Source organism: Carcharodon carcharias, chromosome 31 (genome assembly GCF_017639515.1).
Source record: "Carcharodon carcharias isolate sCarCar2 chromosome 31, sCarCar2.pri, whole genome shotgun sequence".
Classification (NCBI taxonomy): Eukaryota; Metazoa; Chordata; class Chondrichthyes; order Lamniformes; family Lamnidae; genus Carcharodon; species Carcharodon carcharias.
In genome coordinates this window covers 28,220,959-28,248,112 of record NC_054497.1, presented here as the reverse complement: position 1 = coordinate 28,248,112, position 27,154 = coordinate 28,220,959, and the positions used below count along the sequence as shown (strand labels likewise).

The window sequence follows — 27,154 nt, the reverse complement described above, 5'->3', positions numbered from 1 at the left end:
ATTTCCATCATAAATCCCTATCTCCATATTATTAAATGGAGGCCACCCATGTAAAACTTGTCATGCTGCGAATTACACATCTTCCAATGACCGCTGACAGGAGGGAGTAATGATGGCTTGGAATACATGTGGAAATATAAAATTAAAATATGGACAAAGTTGAGGTGTGTGCCAATGTAGGATTTACTATAACTGTTATGCAGATTGTACGTAACACTGAACGTAACACTGAACTCAAGATTCATTGTCACTTCCCCCACTCCCAAGTCACTGCTGAAACCTCAGATTTAAGTAACTACTTATCCTGCTGCCTAGATACACCAGAATGATACCAAGGTGAAATGGGCAAAATTATGAGGACAGGTTGCATTGACGTCCCTTGAGTATAGAAGATACAGCCTCATGACACTTATCTACTGCCTAGCCAGTGAAGCTTCAATTTCACGCTCCAACCTTTCTTCCTCTGACTGAGATGGACAATTCAGTGTTTACTGTGTTAAACTGTGCAGCATTTTTCTGCTGTGGACCTGTTCCCAGACGGGAGTGAGCTGAGACTAGTGTTACACACATTAAACATTGCAAAATGGTTATGTTTTAAAATGTTTCCTTTAACTCAAGGTAAAATTGGGATTTCCAGCAGCATCCCAGTTCAGAGATGTGCCTACGTCATCAGGTTGCCAAGGGGGAGAAACTCAGAAACCTACTGAAATATCAAGTGACTGTTTTCACATCTGGGACATCTGCTTTTTGAGGCAGAGAGAGTGACAAAACAGATGCTGCTATGTGGAGAAGCAAAACAACTGCTGCTGTGGAGAGCTGAGGAGGACTGTTTTGTATTAACAAACAAGCAGGATGCTTGTGAGAGTTGGTTTTCTGTTTGAAAGGAAGGGGACAGAAAGAAGACCAATCCATCGGTTAAGGAACAAGGAAACGCCGAAATGGGCCTTGCTGGTGAAAATTGGATCTGGAATACTCAGGTTCAGTGGAACAATTTTTGAAGGCCAATGGAAGTTTTGACCCAATGCGGCAGGAACAAGTAAGCCTGCTGGGGAGTTCCTGTAATGCTACACATCTGCCAGAAGAGCAGTGCGCGATAAAAGGGGTTGTAAGATGTATTTCAAATGTGTTAGATAGTTAATATGAAAGTACTTTTTCTTTAGTTCAATGTATTAGTTGCCTGTTATGTAATGTTAGATCGATGTTGACTTTAGTTTGTTTGTTACAGTAAAAGTCTTAAAACATGACATCTTGTCATTTGGATATTTTTGTTGGTCGCGAGGAAAATTCATTCCTTTTTTTTCAAAGTTATGTCTTTCACAGGGATCGTTACACTACAACTCATTTTCACTCAAAAGCCGCACAGCTGTACAAAACCAGCTGGTATCCGCTTACTATAGTGCAGAATCACACTTCCGCAGTAAGGAGCATAGAAGAAACTCACCTGATTCTATATCATCTATTCTACTTGTGCCATTTATGGAGACCTGTGGGAGAATACAAAGAATTGAAACTGGCTTAAGATGTAGCCCAATGTAAACTGATGATACCAGGACTGAGAGGTTACAATCGTTAGGTTGGAAATTTTCAACTATTTGAGAAAGGCTTGAGGGGGAAACTAGGGAGTTATAGACCAGTTAGTCTAACATCAATTGGGAAATTAGCAGAATCCATAATTAAGGAAAGAGTGACTGAACATCTCGAAAACTGAAAATTTTCAGTTGATCAAAGCGAGCCAGCATGGATTTATAAAGAATAGATGATGTCTGATGAATCTGACTGAAATTTTCGATGAGCTGCCTAAAGTAGTGGATAGGGAAATATCTATGGGTATTATTTATAGGAACTTCCAGAAGGCTTTTGATAGTCCCTCGTTAGAGCCTTTTAGCTAACGTCAAAGCTTGTGAAACTGAAGGCAAATTATTAATCTGGTTAGCAAATTGGCTAAACAGTGAGAAACAGAGAGCAGAGATAACGGCCAGGTGCTGTATGTAGCAGGTGACTAGTGGTTTCCCCACAGGGATTAGAACTTGTGCCTCAAATATACACTGCATTTATTCGCAATATAAATGGTGAGATAGAGAGCCACATATCCAAGCCAGCCGACAACACAAAGGTAGGCAGCACTGCAAGCATTGTAGATGGAAGCATAAAATTACAAACAGATATTAATAAATCATTAACTGATAGTAATAGATATTAATGGATTAAGTCAATGGGCAAAACTGTGGCAAATGGATTTCAATATAGACACGGTTTGAGGTCATCCACTTTTAACCCAACAGGATCAGGGTACTTTTTAAATAGAAGTCGTCACTGTTGTAATGTAGGAAACATGACAGCCAACTTATACGCTGCAATGCCCCACAAACAGCACCGTGATAATGATCAGATAATCTTTTGGTAGTACAGAATTTGAGTATTGCTGAAAAAAGACATGTTGTCAAAGCACTCATCAGGACAATTTGCAAGAATACCAAATTGTAAAGTGAACAACAATTTATACTGCATGAGAAGAGAGAGTGCTGATTGATTGGCAAGTGGACTCTGATTGGTACAGGTGTTGCTATGGAGGATGCACCAGTTAACTGCCAAGCTTTATTTAAATTCAAACCAGGCAGGTTGACTCTGATTGGTCAAGGCATTGCCCTGGGGAATGAGCCAGGGAATGGCCATTGCCTGTTTTGTTTAGTTAAAAAAGGCACAAAGTGTGTACGTGTTTCTTCTGTCTGCAGAGGACAGGGCCCTCCGTGTGAACATATGTAGCTTCCAGCTAACGAAAGTTAGCTACACTGCGAGCCCCACTGATAATCTTAAATTGATTGTCAGTGTAATTCTTAGTATAATCAGGATTGTTTATCAAGTGTTGTCCAATTGCAGAATCACAAGTAATGTTGGGCACTGTTTTGAATTTTGCAAACATGGGCTGGTTGGCTCCAGTCAGTACTTTCCCTGTTGTAAATAGCCAAAGGGAGTATAAATTGTTCTTCTCTTTACAATTGGGTATTCTTGCGAATTGTCCTGATGAGTGCAAGAGGAAAAACTTCAACAGCACATGTCTTTTTTCACAATACTCAAGATCAGAAATCTGTTATTTTAGTGAGGTTCATTGAGGAATAAAAAATTCCTGGGAAGCAGGTGAGAATTCCCCTGCTCTTCTTCAAATAACATTCTGGGATCTTTTATATTCACTGAAGAGGACAGGCGTTTCATTTGAAACGTGACACTTCCAACAATGCTGCACCTCCTCAGTATTGCACTGGAGCATCATTCTAAATATTTGAGTTCAAGCTCCTGGAGTGGAAGAGCCAGCACGCTTGCTGAAAGGACTTTGATAAATATCTTTTCAGGGGTGGGATCAGATCTTTTTTTGTACAAGGGGAAATTTCATGAGAGCAACAATATGTGCTTATGAGTTTAAACGATTTTGATTAGTTGTCTTTTAGTTCAATGCAGAATTGAAGTCAGCCAGCCTGTTTTGCAAACTACAAAAACACTGAACCTTAGTGATTTATTAAGCATGAGTGTTATGTTTGGATTGCACTGCCTGATAGGATAGTGGATGCAGATTGAATAGTGCCCTTCAAAATGGAATTGAATAAATACTTGAAGGAGAAACAAATTGTAGGGATAGGGGGAAAGAGCTGTTATATGATTCTATATCATCCAAATTACAGATGTTTCAACAGAAACACCTACAGAAAAAACTCCTCACCAGCCTAAAAACATAAAAAGGAATCAACTTACTTGACTACTGTTCATTGAATTGCCAATCTCGGTCAGGCCCACAGTATCTATGTCATGCTGAAAAAGAAAACATTTGTGGGACTTAGTGCGGCTTAATGAAGGTATTGCCATATCAGAGGCCTGGCTTCTCCACTGTCACTGAAAAGCAAAACATCTAGCTGATGCAAACCTCTGTCCTCTGTGTTAGTGTAAAGTATGCTTCAGAATAGCCAAGAAGGATAAAATGACCATAGAAGAGGGACACACCAGTCATACAACTTGGCGATTCATTAATGATACACATCACATAGTCATCCCCTATGCATTTTGCTAGCCCACTGCTCCTTTATTGAAGGCAACGGCTGCTTTTGTTACAACAGGAAAAGATAACATGGTGATTTATAGAACCCACAACGATACAGCACAGGAGGCCATTCAGCCCACTGTACCTACAACGGATCTTCATGATTTTGAACACCTTGATTAACTCTTTCCTTCACCTTCTCCAGGAAGAACAATCCTAGCTTCTCCAGTCTCTCCACATAACTGAAGTCCCGTAGTCCTAGTACATTTCCTATTGACAATCTTCTTAAATGGCCTAGAATTGAATACAATACTTTAGCTGGGGCTTAACCAGTGATTTATAAAAGGTTTGGGATAATCTTCTCCATCGTAACGTCCCCTCTTGTGCCATCCAGCAATGTGATTGACTCCTAACTTATCTCTGAAATGGCCTGGCAGGCCACTAGGTTGTAACAAACCACCACAAAGTCTAAAAGGAATGAAACTGGACAGACCACCCTGCATCGAGCTAAGCACCAGAAACGACAATGGCAATCCCAGCCCTGCAAAGTCATCCTTACTAACATCTGGGGGCTTGAGCCAAAATTGGGACAGCTGTCTCCAGGCTAGTCAACCTCAGCCTGATATAGTCATACTCACAGAAAATGTCCCAGTCACCACCATTACCATCCCTGGGTATGTCTTGTCTCACTGACAGGACAGACCCACCAGAGGTGGCTGCACAGTGGCATAGTCAGGAGGGAATTGCCCAGGGAGTCCACAGCATTGAGTCCATGAGGTCTCATAGCATCAGGTCAAATATGGGCAAGGAAATCTCCTGCTAATCACCATGTACCGCTCCCCTCAGCTGAAGAATCAGTACTCCTCCATGTTGAACACCACTTGGAGGAAGCACTGAGGGTGGCAAGGGCGCAGAATGTACTCTGGGTGGGGGACTTCAATGTCCATCACCAAGAGTGGCTCAGCAGCGCCACTACTGACTGAGCTGGCCAAGTCCTAAAGGGCATAGCTGCCAAATTGGCGCTGTGGCAGGTGGCGAGGGAACCAACATAAATGAAAAACATACTTGACCTCATCCTCACCAACCTGCCTGCTGCAGATGCACCTGCCCATGACACCATTAGTAGGACTGATCTATTAGTCCTTATGGAGATGAAGTTTGGCCTTCATATTGAGGATACCCACATTGTGTTGTGTGGCACTACCACCATGCTAAGTGGGATAGATTTTGAACAGATCTAACAACTGAAGACTGGGCAACAATGAGGCACTGTGGGCCATCAGCAGCAGCAGAATTGTATTCCATCACAATCTGCAACCTCATGGCCTGGCATATCCTCAACTCTACCATTAACACCAAGCCAGGGGATCAACACTGGTTCAATCAAGAGCAGAGGAGGGCATGCCAGGAGCAGCATCAGGCATACCTAAAAATGAGGTGTAAACCTGGACTACTTAAGTGTCAAGCATAAGCAGCAAGCAACAGACAGAGCTAAGCGATTCCACAACCATCTGCAGTCCTGCCACATCGTCATGAATGGTGGTGGACAATTAAACAACTAACTGCAGGAGGAGGCTCCATAAATATCCCCATCCTTAATGATGGGGAAGTCCAGCACATCAGCGCAAAAGATAAGGCTGAAGCATTTGCAACAATCTTCAGCCAGAAGTATCGAGTGGATGATCCATCTTGACCTCTCTCAGGAGGTCCCCAGCATCAGAGTTGCTAGTCTTCAGCCAATTCCATTCACTCCACATGATATCAAGAAATGGCTGAAGGCACTGGGTACTGCAAAGGGTATGGACCTTGAAAACATTCCGGCAATAGTAATGAAGACTTGTGCTCCAGAAATTGCTGTGCCCCTAGCCAAGCTGTACCAGTACAGCTACAACACTGGCAACTATGTGGCAATGTGGAAAATTGTCCAGGTATGTCCTGTACACAAAAAGCAGGACAAATCCAACATGGCCAATTACCTACAGTCTACTTTCGATCATCAGTAAAGTAATGGAAGGGGTCATTAACAGTGCCATCATGTCACACTTGCTTAGCAATAACTTGCTCACTGACACTCAGTTTGGGTTCCACCAGGTTCACTCAGCTTCTGACCTCATTACAGCCTTGGTTCAAACTTGGACGAAACAGCTGAACTCAAAAGGTGAGGTGAGAGTGATTGCCCTTAACAACAAGGCAGCATTTGACCGAGTGTGGCATCAAGGAGCTCTAGCAAAACTGGAGTCAAACCACTCACCATCCTGACTTAGAAACATATCACTGTTCCTTCGCTGTCACAGGGTCAAAATCCTGGAACTCTCTCACTAATAGCACTCTGGGTGTGCCAAAACCACAGGAACTGCAGCAGTTCAAGAAGATAGCTCACCGCCACCTACTCAAGGGCAGGTAGAGATGGGCATTAAAGGCTGGCCTAGCCAGCGACACCCACGTCCCTTGAATAAATTTTTTGAAATCCAAACTTCCTGAATCTGGCCTCCTCTGTATCCTGCCCAACATCCATTCCAAAATCAATGGGAATCAGGGGGAAAACTCTCCACCGGTTGGAGTCATACCTAGTACAAAGGAAGATGATTGTGGTTGTTACAGGTCAATCACCTCAGTTCCTGGACAGCACTGAAGGAGTTCCTCAGGGTAGTGTCCCAGACCCAACCATCTTCAGCTGCTTCATCAATGGCCTTCCTTGCATCATAAGGTCAGAAGTGGGGATGTTCATAAAGACATAAGAAATAGGAACAGGAGTAGGCCATTCGGCTGCCTCAAGCCTGCTCCACCATTCAATAAGATCATGGCTGATCTTCTTGCGTTTTGATTTCCACATTGCCATCTAACCCCAATAACCTTTGATTCCCTTGCCTATCTCCATCCGCCTTAAAAATATTCATTGACCCCACCTCCACCACCTTCTGAGGCAGAGAACTCCAAAGCCTCACAAAAAATTTCTCCTCATCTCTGTCCTAAAAGGGCGACCCCTAATTTTAAAACAATGCCCCCTAGTTTTGGACTCACCCACAAGAGGAAACATCCTTTCCACGTCCACCTTGTCACGGCCATTCAAGATTTTGTACACTTCAATCAAATCACTCCTCACTCTTCTAACCTCCAGTGGAAACAAGCGCAGTCTGTCCAAATTTTCCTCATAAGACAACCCACTCATTCCAGGTATCAATCCAGTAAACCACCTTTGACCCGCCTCCATCCTTTCTTAAATAAGGAGATCAAATACAGTATTCAAGGTGCGGTCTCACCAATGCCCTGTATAACTGAAGCATAACATCCTTATGTTTATGTTCAATCCCTCCTGTAATAGAGGATAGCATTCCATTAGCTTTCTTAATTACTTCCTGTACCTGCATTCTAACTTTTTGTGACTCATGTACGAGAACGCCTAGATCCCTCTGAACCTCAGAATTATGCAGCAGTTCTCCATTTAATTAGTACTCTGCTTTTTTGTTCTTCCTGCCAAAGAGAACAACTTCACATTTTCTCACATTAAACTCCATTTGCTAGATCTTTGCCCACTCACTCAACTTATCTATATCCATCTACAACCTTCTCACGTCGTCTTCACAACATACTTTCCTACCTATCTTTGTATCATCTGCAAATTTAGCTACCATGTCTTCACTCCCCTCATCTAAGTCATGGATGTAAATGGTAAAAAGTTGAAGCCCCAGTACAGACCCGTGTGGGATTCCACTCGTCACATCCTGCCAAATCGGAAAAGACCCATTTATGCATACTCTCTGCTTTCTGCCAGCCAGCCAGCCAGTCTTCTATCCATGCTCTTTTATTTTCTGTAATAATTTTTGATGTGGCACCTTATTAAATGCCTTCTGGAAATCCAAGTATAGTACGTCTACAGGCTCCCCTTTACCCACTGCGCATGTTACTCCTTCAAAAAACACCAATAAATTGGTTAAACATGATTTTCCTTTCACAAAACCATGATGTCTCTTCCCAATTGCTTTGAGCTCGAAGTGCCCAGCTATAAGCTCCTTAATGTTCAATTCTAATAGTTTCCCCACGACAGACATCAAGTTAACTGGCCTATTGTTTCCTGTTTTCTGCTTCCCTCCCTTCTTGAATATAGGGGTTATATGTGCCACTTTCCAATTTGACGGAACCTTTCCAGAATCCAGCAAATTTTGGAAAATTAACACAAGCACATCGACTACCTCATTTGCCACCTCTTTTAAGACCCTAGGATGTAGTCCATCAGGATCCAGAGACTTTCCAGCCCACTGCTCCATCAATTTGCTCAGTACTGTTCCCCTAGTGATTTCAATTTCACCAAGTTCCTCTCTCCCATTCACCTCCTGATTTGCAAATATTACTGTAATTTTTTTTGTATCCCTTGTAGTGATACCGTTCACTGATGATTGCACAATGTTCAGTATCATTCACGATTCCTCAGATACTGAAGCAGTCCATGTTCAAATGCAGCAAGACCTGGCCAATAAAGTTCGCATCACACAAGTGCCAGGCAATGACCATCTCCGTCAAGAGAGAATCTAACATCACTCCTTGACATTCAATGGCATTACCACCATTGGTGAATCCTCCACTATCAACATCCTGGGGGTTACCATTGACCAGAAACTGAACTGGACTAGCCATATAAATACTGTGGCTATAAGAGCAAGTTAGAGGATCGAAATCCTGTGGTGAGTAACTCACCTCCTGACACCCCCAAAGTCTGTCCACCATCTACAAGGCACAAGTCAGGAGTGTGATGGAATACTCTCCACTTGTCTGGATGAGTGCAGCTATAGCAACACTCAAGAAGCTTGACAGCATCCAGGACAAAGCAGCCCACTTGATTGGCACCCCATCCACAAACATTCACTTCCTCCACCAACAATGCATTGTGGCAGCAGTGTGTACCATCTACAAGATGCACTGCAGGAACTCACCAAGCCTCCTTAGGCAGCACCTTCCAAACCCATGACCACTACCATCTAGAAGGACAAGGGCAGCAGACACATGGGAACACCACCACTTGGCAGTTCCCCTCCAAGTCACTCATCATCCTGGCTTGGAAGTATATCACTGTTCCTTCACTGTCGCTGGGTCAAAATCCTGGAACTCCCTCCCTAATAGCACTGAGGGTCTACCAACACCACAGAGACTGCAGTGGTTCAAGAAGATAGCTCACCATCATCTTCTCAAGGGCAATTAGGGACGGACAATAAATGCTGGCCCAGCCAGCGACGCTCACATTCCATGAATGAATAAAAAAAATCCAACCTTCTGAATCTGGCTTCCGCTGTATTCCGCCCACATTCATTCCAAAATCAATGGTGAAGCTTTCAGCCACTCTGGCCCTACTTTTCTTCATGTCCTTTCCCTCCTTACTTAAATAGTCTCCTGAAAACACATCCGTTAACTTAAGCACAAAGGCCCCGGTTCAGTCCCTCTCTGTCTGTCAAGTAATTTGGGACTTTCTCTTCTACAGAGCAGCTCTACAAATCCAAGTTGCTTATGGTCTTCAGATTCCTCTCATAAGGTGATAAGCTTTTTGTCAAGTTAATAACCCATGAATGCAAACCATTGTAAAGCATTTGCTTTTCAGCCAGGGTGTACTACAACGGGGCCCCAGGATCCTGAGGTGAGAGCAGTGTGTGGGGAAAGCAGCCAGAATTCCGGTATTTGATGAATAACACATTATAGTTATCAAGAGAAGCTAACAGAGCTGGGACTTTACACTTTAGAGGAGCGTAGACTTAGGGGTTATCCGAGCATAGTTTATAAGATGGTGAACGGTTATGTTCGAGTTGATCGCTTGCTCCAATTAAAAAGGTTATACATTCAGAGAAATTTACAACAATGAAGGAAGCCATTTGACCTAAAATAAAAACAAAAAATGCTGGAAATCTCGGCAGGTCTGCCAGCATCTGTGGAGAGCGAAACAAAGTTATCGTCTCAAGTTCATATGACTTTTCTTCAGAATGAAGAGAAGTAGAAATGTGATGGATTTTATACTGTTTACAAGGGGGTGGAGCAAGAGAGTCAGATAGGTGGGAGCCAAGGAGAGATTGACCAAGATGTCATGCACACAGAACAAGGGAGTGGTAAAGACTAAAAAAGGTGCTGATAGTGGCCATATTTCACCTATGATTCAGCGACCTCTCTCTCCAGCAGACTCACCCTATCTCAAAGCTGACCTTGTCCCCAGTTTCATTTTATTCTTCGTCTCATTTGACATCTTAACAAGAAACTTCTTTTCTTTCTTTCAGGTGTTAAGGAACACAAGCTCCAAAAACTTATAGATACCAATGCCCACCTGGACCCTCCACCCCTTCCTGTCCCTCTGACCCCATCCCTCCTTCTAATCCCAGCCCTTACCGTGTATTCACCATACCCCTGACCTTCCCCTCTCTGATGCTGAACGTTCTGTACTCAGCAAAGGACTCAGTTTCATCCCCTTACGCCCGCACCTCAATGAATTTCCGGCTCGGCACGATGTTGAACTTCTTCTGTCACCTTTGTCTTCGTGCTCATTTCTTTGGCCAGGAGTCCTCTTTCCGTTCAACGGATCCTTTCACCTGCCTCCAGTATTCCCTCTCTACCTGGACCACTCCCTCTGGCTTCTTACCTGTTCCTGATCTTTTCATTGACAACTGTCAGCGTGACATCGGCCGTCTTAATTTCTCTGTTCCTCTCACCCACTCCAACCTGTCTCTTTCTGAAAACACTCCTTTCAAGTTAAGCAGCACTTCACTTGCACTTCCCTTAATTTAGTCTACAGCACTTGCTGCTCCCAATACGTCTCCTCTACATTGGAGAGACCAAACACAGACTGGGTGATGGCTTTGCGGAACACCTTCGGTCTGTCCGCAAGCATGACCCAAACCTTCCTGTCGCTTGTCATTTCAGCACACCACCCTGCTCTCATGCCCACATGTCTGTCCTTGGCCTGCTGCATTGTTCCAGTGAAGCTCAATGCAAACTGGAGGAACAGCACCTCATCTTCCGACTAGGCACTTTATAGCCTTCTGGACTTAATATTGAGTTCAACAATTTCAGATCATGAACTCTCTCCTCCATCCCCACCCCCTTTTTCCAATAATTTATAATTTTTAACAAAATATATTTTTCTTTTCCCACCTATTTTTAAATTTATTTCAATCTATTGTTTTATCTCCACCTTTTTAACCCATTTCGATCCCTTCCCCCAACCCCCACATGTCCATCTGCTTGTCCTGCTTGCTACCCTTAATGTCTCCATTAACACATTCCTTAGATAATATCACCACCGTCAACACCTCTTTGTCCTTTTGTCTATGACAACTTCGGCAATCTCTTCTTGGCCTCCACCTATCACTGGCCCACTATCTAACTCTACCTGTCCCACCCCCATCTACCAGCTTATATTTCACCTCATTTCTCTATTTCCTTAGTTCTGATGAAGAGTCATACGGACTTGAAACGTCAACTGTGTTCCTCTTCGCAGATGCTGCCAGACTTGAGTTTTTCAGGTATTTTTGTTTTTGTTTCAGATTTCCAGCATCCGCAGTATTTTGCTTCTGAAATTGCTGCACTCCGTTCTCTCAGGTCCAACCCTGACTTTGTTACCAACTTGCCGTCAAGGGTGGTGCTGTTGTTGTCTGACGTACTGACCTCTATTTTGCAGAGGCTGAGCGCTAGCTCGCAGACATTTCCTCCTACCTCACCCTGGACCATGACCCCACCACCGAACATCAAGCCATTGTTTCCAGGGTTGTCACTGACCACATCTCCTCTGGAGATCTTCCCACCACAGTTTTCAACCTCATAATCCCCCAACCCCAGACAGCCTGCTTCTACCTCCTACCCAAAATCCACAAACAGGACCGACCCGGTAGACTCATCGTGCTAGCCTGTTCCTGCCCCACGGAACTCACTTCTTCCTATCTTGACTCCATTCTCTCTTCCCTTGTCCAGTCTCTTCCCACCTATATCCGCGATTCCTCTGATGCCCTACATCATATGAACAATTTCCAGTTTCCTGGCCCTAACTCCTACCTCTTCACCTTAGATGTCCAATAGCTCTACATTTCCATCCCCCACCATATGAGGGCTCTCCACTTCTTCCTTGAATAGAGGCCCAAACAATCCCCATCCACCACCACTCTCCTCACGTGGCTGAACTTGTTCTCTCACTGAACAATTTCTCCTTTAAATTGTCTCACTTCCTCCAAATAAAAGGGGTGGCTATGGGTACCCGCATGGGCCCCAGTTATGCCTGTCTTTTTGTGAAGTATGTGGAACATCCCTTGTTCCAGTCCTACTCAGGCCCCCTCCCACAACTCTTTTCTCGGTACATTGATGACTATATTGGTGCCAATTCATGCTCTCGTCAGGGCTTGGAAAAATTTATTGATTTTACTTCTAACTTCCACCGCTCTCTCACATGGTCAATCTCTGACACTTCCCTTCCTTTCTGTCTCCATTTTTCGTGATAGACTGTCTACTAATATTCATTACAAGCCCACCAGCTCCAACAGTTACCTTGACTACAGCTCCTCACACCCTGCTTCCTGTAAGGACTCCATCCCATTCTCCCAGTTCCTCTGCCTCCATCGCGTCTGTTCCGATGATGCTACCATCTGACATGCCTTCCTTTCTTCTTAACCAAGGGATCCACCCCACTGGTGGACAAGGCCCTCAACCGTGTTTGACCCATCCCCCTCACCTCTGCCCTCACCCTTTCCCCTCCCTCCTAAAACCATGATAGAGTCCCCTTTTTCCTCATTTTTCACTCAACCAGCCTCCGCATTCAAAGGATCATCCTCTGCCATTTCCCCCAACTCCAGCATGATGCCACCACCAACATACCTTCCCCTCAACCTTGTCCCCCCAACCCGGTCAGCATTCCATAGGGACCATTCCCTCTGTGACACCCTGATCTACTCCCCCATCACCCCAACACCTCATCCCTTTCCCACAGCATCTTTACATGCAATTTCAGAAGGTGCAACACCTGCCACTTTACCTCCTCCCTTCTCACCATCCAAGGCCCCAAGCACTCCTTTCAGGTGAAGCAGCGCTTCACTTGCACCTCCTTCAATTTGGTCTACTGTATTCATTGCTCCCAATGCAGTCTCCTCTACACTGGGGAGACTAAACGCAGACTGGGTGTCCACTTTGCAGAACACCTTCGCTCAACCTGCAAGCATGACCCAGACCTTCATGTCGCTTGCCATTTCAACACTCCGCCCTGCTCTCATGCCCACATGTCTGTCCTTGGCCTGCTGCAATGTTTCAGTGAAGCTCAACGCAAACTGGAGGAACAGCACCTCATTTTCCAATCAGGCACTTTACAGCCTTCCGGACTTAACATTGAGTTCAACAACTTCCGACCACGAAATCTCTCCTCCATCTTTACTCTTCTTTAACCCAACTTTGAAAATTTTAATTATTTATTTATTTACTCGCGTTTTTAAGTCTTTTTTCCCCAACACTGCCACCGCCACCCACAGGGCCATCAGTCACTTGTTTCTATGTTGTGCTTTCACAGACCACTGACCTTTGTTCTGCTATTAATACATTCTGCTATCTTACCGTTGTGCCACTATCAGCACCTTCTTCAGTCTTCAACACCACCATTAATACAACTTTGTCCTGCGTCAATGACATCTTTGTCAATCTCTCCTTAACTCCCACCTATCCCTGACCTTCTACCTTGCTCCACTCCCTCTTAAACACTATAAAATCCATCACATTTCTACTTCTCTTTAGCTCTGAAGAAGTCATATGGACTCAAAACATTAACTCTGTTACTCTCTCCACAGATGCTGCCAGACTTGCTGAGTTTTTCCAGAATGTTTTGTTTTTATTTCAGATTTCCAGCATCCACAGTATTTTGCTTTCAACCATTTGACCTGCGGTGTTTGCACCTAAGAACAGTTTTTCCAACTTAATCCCACTTTCCTGTTCTTGGTCCATAATCTCTGGGTGAAAACAATGTCTTCTCAACCCCCCTCTACCAATTACATTAAAGGTATGCCTCTTGTTTACTGACCTCCCTGTCTAAGGGAAACAGGTCCTTCCTATCCACCCTATCTGTGGCTGTCATATTTTATACATGTCAATTAAATCTCCCCTCAGCCACCTCTGTTCCAAAAATAACTCCAGTCTACCCAATCCTTCCTCATAGCTTAAAATGAACAAATTAAATTTAGGTTACAGGGGACCAGGGGCAATCTTCATTTGTATTAGGCCAAGTTTAGGTTAGTTATCAAGTGATGGTTCTTGTCGCAAAGAATAGTGGGATCAGGACACCAATTTCCAGAATTCCTTCATGCGAGCTGTTTCTGGCTGGGCCAGAGAGCACCTTGTACAAGTGGTAGGTACCACACAGAATTATCAGGCTCAGTGTGACCGCCTGGACAAAGTCCGATCGCCTTGATGGTTTGCAAAGAAATTTCCCATTTCTTGTGACATCTGCCTAGTTCTAGTCTCCCCAGCCAAGGAAAACATCCTCTTAGCATCTAATCTGTCAGCTCCTGAAGTATTATGATAAAATCTGTTACCCCCCTCCCCCAAGGGGAAATAAGCAGGCTAGGAAAATAAAATAAAACATGCAAACTGATAACACTCACCTGAGCTCTGATATATGCTTTACGGATCCTTAGCCCCAACTTCTGTGCCAGTTCTTGTGTCAATTTCACTACATTTTCATCCTAAATAGATAACAGGATAATGCATTGTTCCACCTTTAATCATTTTGCTTTCAAGGAATCTTTTACGAATACTGACACTTTGGAAGCCGCCAAGTTTACTCTATCAGAATGCTCAGCAAGTTACGTGGTGAATTGCTGAGTTTTACAGGCCTGCAAGGTCCCAGGATCAATCCCTGGCTCGTGCTAAATGAGCTGATCTTGCTGGGCAAGGCCATTAACAAACATGGAGCCAAATCATCAGCCATAAGAAACAAAAAAAAACTTGCTTTATATATATCTAATCTTATACATGATCTAATGCAATGGCAGAGCAGGCTTGAGAACGTGACTGGTCTCCCCCTGTGTTCTTAGTTCAGAAATCATAAAAACACTGAAGGGGGATCTGCACGAGTAGAATTGTTCCTTAGGATGTCAGTGTCTTCAAGAGACAAGGAGAGGGGACAAATTCTGTTATGGGACGACAAAGAAAACTCAGGCCTATAACCTTTGGCTAACATCTACCCAAGGATCCTTACAAGAAACACGACAGATGTGATATTGTACCACTTGCCCAAATCTTTAACAGCTCATTAGAGTCGGGGACTGTTCAGTCAGACTGGAAGGGTGCAAACATGGTTCCAATTTCTAGAAAGGATGATAAAATAGAGCTGCATTGCTGCAGGCCCACTCGTTTGACTTCAGTAACAGGCACTTAGGGGTAGGCGGGAATGTGGAGTTGAGGTTACAATCAGATCAATCATGATTTTATTGAAGGGCAGAGCAGACTCGAGGAGCCGCGTGGCCTACTCCTGCTCCTAATTCATAGGTTCATATAATTTCATGTCCAGGCGGAAGCATGAAAGCGCAAACAGACCTACTCACCTGGGGAACAGCGAAAGAGCACTTGGCAATGCATTCATAAGCTTCTTTATGCTTTCCCAGCTCGTTCAGTGCTTGTGTTTTCCGATAAAGTGCCCGGTAGTTATTTTCATTGAGCTTTAGCGTGCTTTCACAGTCTTCCAGAGCTTTCTCATACACACCCTGCAATAACAGTCAAAGTCAGCACCTCCACGGCACAGATTCTTGTTTCTCCACACTCAGGAAGGGGAAGCGTCACTTTTCTTTTGCACGGTCTTCCCAACTTTCTGAAGGTGCCGAGTCTTTCTGGGGTAGGGTTCTACAGATACTAGTACCAGCCCAGAAATGCCTCAACCAATGAATGCCTCTGCAATTGCCCATAAAGGCCAGCAGTTGGTTTTAGCCAATGCTGGTTCATAAAAAACATCCCCACCCCTTACCAGCTCCACCATCAGCACAGGTCCCGGCCAGAATAATCGCTTCGGATCACTGGTGCATGTTCAGTAGTTCTACTGTTACGAAATCCACTTGGCATACAAATAGGGACAATTCAGCAATGGTGGGGTACAGCAATTAAAGCATCAGCGAATCTCGCCATAGATAATAACCCATTACTACAGTGAGTTCGACATCAGAATGATTTTACAACAAATCCATCACAATAAAGTCAAGACAGAAAGAAAGACTTGGAATTATATAGCACCTTTCACAAACGCAGGAGCACTTTACAGCCAATGAAGCACTTTAGGATTATAGTCATTGTTGTAATCTAGGGAATGCAGCAGCCAATTTGTGCACAGCAAACTCCCGCAAATAGCAAAAAGATAGGCCATTAGATAATCTGTTTTTAGTGTTGTTGGTTGAGAGATAAATATTGGCTAGGTCATCATACATGTGACAGGTGTACATTATTGCCCTAAAGCTACCAATAAATGTTTTAAAATCTTGTTAACACTCACCATACTGAAGTAGCAGGCGGCTCGATTAACGTACAGCTTCTCACGCAAGCGTTGTGAGATTACCATCTCATCCGATTCTGCATATCGTGCTACATTCACTGCCTCTATATACTGGACCAGGGCCATTTTATAATCTTTTTCTCTGTACAGTCCATTCCCTTCTTCCAGCAAGTCTTTAATCAGCTGATGCAGAAAAGCCTTGATACATGGATTAAAAAAATTGTAAATTAAAACTGAACCCCTCATTAGATCTTGATGAAACTATACAAGCCACTGTCATATTGCTGTAACATTGTACTGTAATCCCACCGTAATCTCATTCAGAATGTTCACTGTTGGTTGCCCAGTTACCACAGTATCATTCCCCTGCTTTCCCTGCTGGCTCAGTTTATAAGAGTGTCAATCAGCATGAAACCGAGCCAGACTAAGAACATTTATGATTCAATCACGTTTGATTAGAGCTAGCTGGTCTGAAATGGAGTTCTATAATTCATTTCGACTAAACAGCTATGAAAGTAGAGGGGGGGGCAAGTGTTCCCACTCTTTGATCACTATCCAATTGCCCATAATTGGGAATGCATACACGTGGATTATCAGGCCAGCAGAACGCTTTCTTTCCCATTCTCCCAATCCATGGTTAAACAGCCTTTTGACACTCAAGTGTATAATAGCCAAATTTGCTGATGTTAGTAGGTGGGAAAGCAAGTTGTGAGGAGATACAAAGAGTCTGCAAAGGGATATAGACAAGGTAAGCAGGAAAGTGGCGTTAAGGCTACAATAAGCCATGATTTTATTGAAATTAGAGCAGGCTTGAGGGCCAAAATGGCCTATTCTTGTCCCTATTTTTTGTCTTCTTATGAAAGACACCTTCTAACTCATTTAAGAGACAATGACAGTGGCAGACATTGGTAGTTACTCTGCTTTTTCCAGAGGTGGGACTCTGTGGCTTGCACTATCTTAGTTGTTAAACAAAAAATAAATTAAATGTAAAAAATATAGACCAAGAACAGCAAGAATTGCTTGTACCTCATATTCATCTTGGCTTCCTGGATAAGATAAGGGAGATCTGGTGAGGAAGCAGAGAAAATAAAAGACTATCAGTGAGATTTCTTAGCAACAGTGACTGATATAACAACAAGTCACATTATATAGCACCCCTTGTTAACAGGATCCACGCTGGTTGGTGAAACTGAAACCAAGACACAGAGCTTTTCTTTGTGGAGAGAGTTTATTGACTTATTCAGTCTAATACCTCTCCTCCCATTCAACCCAGTGTCCCAGCTATCCCCAATTATATATGCTCAAAGACAATTAATACCCATCGCATGTTTCTCTTAACCATAACAATGTAATTGATAAGACATTGACATCTCTAACCTAGTAAAATGTCCCAAGATGTTTCACTGAAATGTTACCCAACAAAATATGACACCAAGTCACATTGGGAGATATCAAGGCAGACAACAAAAAGCTTGGTCAAAGTGTCAGGTTTTAAGGAGGGTCTTAAAGGAGCTAAGAGAAGTCGAGAGGTGGAGATGTTTACGGAGAGAATTCCAGTGCTTGGGACCAGCGCAGTTGAAGGTACAGGCACCAAGGGTGGACTGATAAAAATTGGCAATGCACAAGAGGCCAAAATTGGAGGAGCCTCAAACAATTGCCTGGAAGAGAAAATGGCAGTTATAATGCATGAAATGCAGATTTAGAATGAATCCTTGAGAAGAGTACCAAAATATTTTTTCTCGAGTTATCGAGTTCCTGTATCACAGCTACTGGCTACTTCATGTGATCTGATGTTAAACAAATTGCAAGTCAAATGAAGTGGACAGCAAATGAATTTCAACAGAGGCAAATATGAGGTGTGTATTTTGGTATAGGAAATAAGACCACATATTCCTTGAAAAGTTAGAGTACAAATGGGGTACAGGGACAAAGGGATCTTGGGGTATATATTCACAAATCAAAAGTTGCAATAGAAGTTAACAAGGCCATAAAAGTCTAAGTAAATCATGGATAGGGGACTTGTTAACTAACAGAAAACAGAGTCTGGATAAATGGGTCATTTTCAGGTTGGCACACTGTATCTAGTGGAGTGCCAGAGGGATCATTGCTGGGGCCCCCAACTACCCTGATCTATATTAATGGCTTGAATCAACAGACAAGTGTATTGTAGTCAAATTTGCAGATGATACAAAGATAGGTGGAAAAGCAAGTTTTGAGAACACAAATAGTCTGCAAAGGGTTTAGTTAGATTAAGTTGGTGGGCGAAAAGGAGTATAATGTGGGAAAATGTGAGACTGTTCACTTTGGCAGGAAGAATAGAAAAGCAGAGTATTATTTAAATCAAGAAAGACTACAGAATGCCGCAGTACAGAGGGATCTGGGTGTCCTTGTACATGAATCACAAAAGGTCAGCACTCAGATAGGAAATAATTTGGAAAGCAACTGGAATGTTGGCGTTCATTTCAAGGGGGTTGGAGCATAAACGGTAGGGAAGCCTTGCTACAATTGCACAGGGCATTGGTGAGACTGCACCTGGAGTACTGCATACAGTTAATCCTGGGATTGAGGAGTTGTTTTATGAGGAAAGGTCGAGCAGGTTGGAGTTCAGAAGGATGAGAGGTGATTTTATTGAAACAAATAAGATTTTGAGGGGGCTTGACAGGGCAGATGCTTAGAGAATGCTTCCTCTCGTGTGAAATCTAGAACAACAGGCCTCAGTTTAAAAATAAGGGGTCTCCCATTTAAGACCAAGATGAGGAAGAATTTCTTCTCTCATTGGGTTGTGAATATTTGAATTCTCTACCCCAGAGAGCAGTGGAGGCTGGGTCATTGAATATTTTCAAAGTTAAGTTAGATAGGTTCTTTAACTGTAGGGGAGTCAAGGGTTCTGGGGTAAGTAGAGTTGAGGAAAAGATTAGATTAGCCATGATCTTACTGAATAGCAGCGCAGGTTTGAGGGGCTGTATGGCTTACTCCTGCTCTTATTTCTTAAGTTCTTAAAGCACTAGGGATCATTCCCAGAGAAACAGAATTAAATAGCAGGAAATTATCATAAACATATATGGAATCTTGGCTAGACCCTATTTAAGAGTACACTCCATAGCTCTGTTCTTCATATTACTGAAGGGCCACTGGGAAGATGCAAAAAATATTTACAAGATTGATGACAGAACTGAGAGATAATAATTACAGGCTGAGGGTTTTTTCTCTAGAAAAGAGAAGGTTGAGGGGTAAAATAGTAAAGGACTTTAAAATCATGGACAGGCTTGATGGGTGAATGTAGGGAAGATGTTTCCACTTGTAAGGGCGGCTTTTGGGGGGGGGGGGGGGCGGTGGATAGACCAAAGTAGAGGTCAAAATTGTGAGTTGCTCACAAATAAATCCAAAGGGAATCCAGGAGAAACTATCTTACCCATAGAGTGGTGTTATTACATGTAGTAGTTCAGGTGAATAGCGTGGATGCATTTAAGGAGAATCCAGATAAGCACATGGAGGACAAAAAGAAAATGACTGGCATCAGCAAGCATGAAGAAAGAATCTTGATTGTCACTGAAGATGAGAGGGAGTAGGGTGAGAGAAGACTCGCATGAAGCATAAACACTGACAAGGGGCCAGTTGGGCCAAATAGCCTTTTCTGTGCTAAAAACTCTACGCAATTCAAGGTAAGGGAATCAGTTCTAATTTCCCAAAAGCAGCCGAGTTGTCAGCCTGAACTGTTGCTACAGGAAAAGATAGATAAAAATGAGAGAGTTGGCCCAGCTCTTGTCCTTCAAACCCTAAAGAGCTTTTATATTAGACAAACGCAATCAGGACCAGGTGCATGCTCTTCCTACTTACAGCTCCAGTCTAAAGTATCACCAGTCAGACAGGGTAGGTCAACAGTATTGTGGGCACAACAAACTGTGACTCTAAATCTGCCGGATTGAAGGCTTCCTACTACAGCAATGTGACATGATCTGCCTCTTTGCACCTAACGAGCAAGTAGGTCTACATCAAATTGCAGCACACCCACAGACAGGCTGCTGACACCAAATGGCAAAAGGAGGACATGGAGGTTGCTCTCCCAGAACATTTTGTTTAAATATATAAAAAAAATACAATATACATAAAAATACAATATAAATAACCGACTAGTTTTATAGAAGCATGGAGTATAGAAGCAAAACGTTATGCAAATTTTAATAAATCACTCGAAGTGGATAGAATAGTAATCTTCAAAACAGACTTGTATCTTCCTTATTCTTTCATGGGATGTAGATGTCGCTTTCTAGGCAGCATTTATTTCCCATCCCTAATTGCCCTTGAGAAGGTGGTGGTGAGCTGCCTTTTGAATCACTGCAGTCATGTGGTGTAGGTACATCCAAAGTGCTTTTAGGGAGAGAGTTCCCAAGATTTTGACCCAGCGACAGTGAAGGAACGGCAATATATTTTCAAATCAGGATGGTGAGTGACTTGGAGGGGAACTTCCAGATGGTGGTGTTCCCATGTGTCTGCTGCCCTTGTCCTTCTAGTGGTAGAGGTTGTGGGTTTGGAAGGTGCTATCGAAGGAGCCTTGGTGAGTTTCTGCAGTGCATCTTGTAGATGGTACACACTGCTACAACTGTTTGCTGGTGGTGGAGGGAGTAAATGTTTGTGGAAGGGGTGCCAATCAAATGGGCTGCTTTGTCCCGGATGGTGTTAAGCATCTCGAGTATTGTTGGAGCTGCCCTCATCCAGGTAAGTGGGAAGCATTCCATCACACTCCTGGCTTGTGCCTTGCAGATGTGGACAGGCTTTAGGGAGTCAGCAGGTGAGTCACTCACCGCAGGATTCCTAGCCTCTGACCTACTCTTGTACCCACAGTATTTATATGGCTAAAAGCAAAATACTGCGGGTGCTGGAAATCTAAAACAAAAACAGAAAATGCTGGAAAAACTCAGCAGGTCTAACAGCATTTGTGGAGAGAAAATCAGAGTTAACGTTTCGAGTCTGAATGAAGAACGTTAACTCTGTTTTTCTCTCCACAGATGCTGTTAGACCTGCTGAGTTTTTCCAGCATTTTCTGTTTTTGATTTATATGGCTAGTCCAGTTCAGTTTCCAGTTAATAGTAACCCAAGATGTTGATATTGGGAGATTCAGCGATGGCAATGCCATTGAATGTCAAAGGGCGACGGTTAGATTCTCTCTTGTTGGAGATGGTAATTGTCTGGCACTCGTGTGACACGAATGTTACTTGCAACTTGTCAGCCCAAGCTGGGATATTGTCCAGGTCTTGCTGCATTTAGACATGGACTGCTTCAGTAGCTGAGGAGTTGCACATGGTGCTCAACATTGTGCAATCATCAGTGAACAACCCCACTTCTAACCTTATGTTGGAAGAAAGGTCATTGATGAAGCACCTGAAGATGGTTGGGCCGAGGACACTACCCTGAGGAACTCCTGTACTGATGTCCTGGATATGAGATGATTGATCTCCAACAGCCACAACCATCTTCCTTTGTGCTAGGTATGACTCCAACCAGCAAATCTTTTCCCCCCGATTCACATTGACTCCAGTTTTGCTAGGGCTCCTTGATGCTACACTTGGGTCAAATGTTACCTTGATGTCAATGATGCCTTGACTCTCACCTTGTCTCAGGAGTTCAGCTCTTTAGTCCATGTCTGAACCAAGGCTATATTGAGGTCAGAAGCTGAGTGATCCTGACGGAACCTAAACGGACTGTCAGTGAGCAGGTTATTGCTAAGCAAGTGCCACTTGATAGCACTGTTGCTGACCCCTTCCATCACTTTACTGACGATGGAGAGTAGACTGATGGTGCAGTAATTGGCCGGGTTGGATTTGTCCTACTTTTTGTGGACAGGACATACCTGGGCAATCATCCACGTAGCCGGGTAGATGCCAGTGTTGCAGCTGTACTGGAACAGCTTGGCTAGGGGCGCGGCAAGTTCTGGAGCACAAGTCTTCAGTACTATTGCCAGAATATTGTCAGGGCCCAAAGACTTTGCAGAAGCCAGTGCCTTCAGCCGTTTCTTGATATCACGTGGAGTGAAACGTACTGGCTGAAGACTGGCATGTGTGATGCTGGGGGCCTGGAGGAGGCCAAGATGGGTCATCCACTGCTCAGCATTTCTGGCTGAAGATTGTTGTGAATGCTTTAGCCTTATCTTTTGCACTGATGGGCTCCTCCATCATTGAGGAAGGGGATATTTGTGAAGCCTCCACCTCCAGTGAATTGTTTAATTGTCCACCACTTTCCTTGAGTCATTCCTAAGGGGCTAACTCCTTTCCTTACCCATGCTTGATGCCGAGTGATGCTCCTCAAGCTACATAACTTGTCTCTCTCTTTCTCGATGATCTCTGGCGGACTGTGGTTAATTACACAAAATTATCAGGGATTTTGATATAATTGATAATAGGAAACTCTTTCCATTGGCAGGAGGATCGATAACCAGAGGAACTGCCAAATAAGCTGTGGGGAGGAGGGATGGGGAATGAGGAGAAATTTTATTACTCTGCAAGTTATGATGATTTGAAATGCACTTCTGAAAGAGTGTTGGAAGCAGATTCAATAGTAATTTTCAAAAGAAAATTGGATATTCAAGGCTGAATTAGGCAGAATCTTTGATTGACAACGGTGTTAAGGATTATGGGGTCCGGCACAAAAGTGGAGTTAAGGCCACAGTCAGATCAGCTATGAACTTATTGAATGGTGGAGCAGGTTTGAGGGGCTGAATGATCTACACTTGCTCCAATTTCTTATAATCTTATGGATGTGCTCTTAAAAAGGAAAGATTTTCAGTACAATGGGGAGAAGCAGGGCAGTGAGTCAAACAGACATGATGGGACAAACGGTCCCCTTCTTTGCTATAAGATTCTCTAACTAGTAAGATCAGCAGCTATTAGCTTGGGAGTGTTGACCAGCTGTTCTCTCAGCCCCAGAGGCAATGTTGAAGGTGGGGGTAAAAAAGAAACATCATCCTGGGAGGGCAAAGGAGTAGGGGATGTAAAACACTGAACTTTATACCTCATAAAAGTAAGTGAAGGAACAAATCTAATGGTTAGCTCCAACAATGCAGTTGTCTGATGGATATTAAGAGATTGAAATGGATGAGTTCAGGGGCTACATGAACTGTGTGGTGTGATACTGCTACTTGCAGACGGCAAGATCTCAGGTTAAGTCCCCAGCCTATGGCGAGTTAGCTAATCATTGCCAGGAGAGCTGCAATTGACTTTAGCACCAGAGTTAGGAGAGTGGAGAAAAAAAACTCAATCCAGTGACACACGATGGAAGTGACCTACATGTGGGTGTCAGGGGAGGACAGGCTCAAGCTCAGGTTCAGCTGTGACATCTCCTCCCCAGTGGCTGTTAATATTGTGTCAGTTGTATAGTTGAGGTGACTGCTAAACAGGTGGTGGGTATCGATTAATTAATTGTCTTTGAGCACATAGAAAAGACTCCCCCTCCAGGGCCTGTCACCCCTTCCAATTTTTAGCTTAATTGATTTGTTTCTAAAAAGAGTCTATAAAAAGTGACTCAATAGGTCCGGGCAACGGGTGGTCGAGGAAATCGTCCAACGCGACTGTCCATCCCTCTACCGCGGCTGGGCAGCCCTGGGAGAGGGAGCACGCAGTGTCTGCTGGCACGATTGAGGCCTTCCATGCCCGATGGGCATCGAGGGGTCTAGAGTGCTTTGCTGACTGACCCCTTGAATCACGTTTTACTTTAATGTTGTAAGTTTCCTTTAAGATTAATTTTTTTTTTCTTTTTGCAGTATCCCTTTAACGGGCTGCTTTTTAATGTGTCCCTCATTATGTTAATTCAGTTTAATTGATTTCATCAAAAAAGTGAAAAGCCTCCAGAGGCTGTCACCACTTTTGAATTTTAGTTTAGGGAGCAGGCGGCATCCAAAGCTACACTAGAGGCCTTCCGCAATCGGTGGGCACCGCGGGAGCTAGGGTGCATCATCACCTCCGGGAACAATATTTTGATTTGATTTTGTAAGTTTCCTATTTTGATTTTTGTCACAGTGCCGCGTCAGGGGCTGTCTTACACAGAAACATAGAAACTAGGAGGAATAGGCCATTTGGCCCTTCGAGCCTGTTCTGCCAATTAACATGATCATGTCTGATCCTCGAGCTCAACGCCATATTCCCACTTTCTCTCCTCATGCTCCTAATATCCAAAAATTCATCAATTTCTTTCCTGAATATACTCAGTGACCCGGCCTCCACAGCTTCTGTAGTAGAGAATTCCACAGGTTGACCACTCTGAGTGAAGACATTTTTCCTCATCTCAGTCCTACATGGCCTGCCCTGTATCCTGAGACTGTGGCCCCTGGTTCTAGAATCCCCAGCCAGTTAACATCCTCCCTGCATCCAGACTGTCTAGCCCTGTTAGAGCTTTATATGTTTCAATCAGATCCCCTCTCATTCTTCTAAACTTTAGTGAATACAGGCCCAGTCAAACCAAACTCTCCTCATACAACAGCCCTGCCATCACTGGCATGAGCCTAGTGAACCTTTGCTGCACTTCCTCTATGGCAAGTATATCCTCTCTTAGGTAGGGAGTCCAAAACTGCATGCAGTACTCCAGGTGTGGTCTCACCAAGGCCCTGTATAACTGCAGTAAGACATCCCTACTTCTGAGTTCAAATCCTGTTGCAATGAAGGCCAATATACCATTTGCCTTCCTAACTGCTTGCTGCACCTGCCTATTTACTTTCATTGACTGGTGTACAAGGACACCTAGATCCCTTTGTACATCCACATTTCCCAATATATCACCATTTAAATCACTCTGCCTTTTTGATTTTCACACCGAAGCGTATAACTTCACATTTATCCACATTATACTGCATCTGCCATGTGTTTACCCACACACACAACTTGCTAAATCACCCTGAAGCCTCCTTGCATCCTCCTCATAACCCAGCCCAGTTTTGTGTCATCAGCAAACTTGGAAATATTGCATTTGGTTTCCTTATCTAAGTCATTTATATATATCATGAACAGCTGGGGCCCAAGGATTGATCCCTGCGGCACACCACTAGACACTGCCTGCCACCCGGACAAAGACCCATTTATTCCCACTCTGTTTCCAACCTGTCAACTGATTCTCAATCCGTGCCACTATATTACCCCCAAACCCATGTGCTTCAATTTTGCCCATTAGCCTCTTATGTGGGACCTTATCAAACGCCTTCTTGAAATCCAAGTACACCACATCCACGGGTTCTCCCTTACTTATTCTACTTGTTACATCCTCAAAAAACTCCAGTAGATTAGTGAAGCATGATTTCCCTTTCATAAACCCATACTGACTTTGTCTAATCCCATTAATGCTTTAAGTGTTCTGTTACCATGTCTTTATTAACAGACTCTTGCATTTTCCCCACCACTGATGTTAGGCTAACTGGTCTGTTACTCTCTGTTTTTTCTCTCTCTCCTTTTTTAAATAGTGGGGTTACATTTGCCACCCTCCAATCTGTAGGAACTGCTCCAGAGTCTATAGAACTTTGAAGACGACCACTAATGCATCCAATATTTCCAGGATCACTTCCTTTAGCGCTCTGGGCTATAGATTATCAGGCCCTGGAGATTTTTCAACCTTTAACCCCATTAATTTCTCTAGCACCATTTTTTTTACTAATACTGGTTTTCTTCAATTCCTCCCTCTGACTAGACCCTTGGTTCCCTAACATTACCGGGAAATTACGTGTGTCCTCTTTTGTGAAGACAGAATCAAAATATGTGTTCAATTCTCCTGCCATTTCTTTTGTTCCCCATTATAATTTCCCCCGTTTCTGACTGTAAGGGACCTACATTTGTCTTCATTAATTTTTTTCTCTTCACATATTTATAGAAGCTTTTACAGTCAGTTTTTACGTTCCTTGCAAGTTTACTCTCATACTGCATTTTCCCCTTCTTGATCAATCTTTCTGTCCACTTTTGCTGACTTCCAAACTGCTCCCAATCCTCAGGTTTGCTGCTTTTTCTGGCAATTTTGTGTGTCTCCTCTTTGGATCTAATACTATCTCTAATTTCTTTTGTAATCCATAGTTGAGCCACCTTTCCTGTTTTACCTTTGCGCCAGACAGGAATGAATAATTGTCATAATTCATGCATATGTTCCTTAAATATTAGCCATTGCCTATCCAGTGTCAACCCTTTCAGTAAGGTTCCCTAATACATCATTGCCAACTTGCACCTCATACCCTCATAGTTCCCTTTATTTAGTTTCAGGACCCTATTTTTGGATTCAACTTCTTCATTCTCTATCCTAATGAACAATTCTATCATTTTATGGTCCCTCATCCCCAAGGGACCCTGCACAACAAGATTGTTAATTAATCCTTTCTCATTGCACATACCCAGTCTAGGATAGTCTGCTCTCTAGTTGATTCCTCAACGTTTTGGTCTAAAAAACCATCATGTACACACTCCAGGCAATCCTCCTCCACGGTATTATTGCCAATTTGGTTTGTCCAATCTACGTGTAGATTAAAGTCACCCACGATTACAGTTATACCCTTATTGCATGTGTCTCTAATTTCCTGCTTAATGTCTTCCCGTACATCTCCATTACTATTTGGGGGCCTATAGACAACCCCCACCAAAGTTTTCTGCCCCTTGGTGTTCCTTATCTCCACCCAAACAGATTCCACATCATGA

The 27,154-nt window shown here is 43.5% G+C and overlaps 1 protein-coding gene across 4 annotated transcripts in view; it reads right to left on the bottom strand.

Moving 5' to 3' along the window:
* Positions 1-27,154, bottom strand: part of zc3h7bb (zinc finger CCCH-type containing 7Bb) — an 89,796-nt gene that overhangs the window by 45,495 nt on the left and 17,147 nt on the right. For all 4 annotated transcript variants that reach the window (XM_041177889.1, XM_041177890.1, XM_041177888.1 and 1 more), the window contains 6 exons: positions 17,529-17,568; positions 16,503-16,700; positions 15,568-15,726; positions 14,626-14,706; positions 3,745-3,801; positions 1,442-1,484 (listed from right to left, as the gene is read on the bottom strand). In XM_041177889.1, coding sequence (XP_041033823.1) covers positions 1,442-1,484; positions 3,745-3,801; positions 14,626-14,706; positions 15,568-15,726; positions 16,503-16,700; positions 17,529-17,568 — 578 coding nt within the window. The remainder of the gene's footprint in view (positions 1-1,441; positions 1,485-3,744; positions 3,802-14,625; positions 14,707-15,567; positions 15,727-16,502; positions 16,701-17,528; positions 17,569-27,154) is intronic.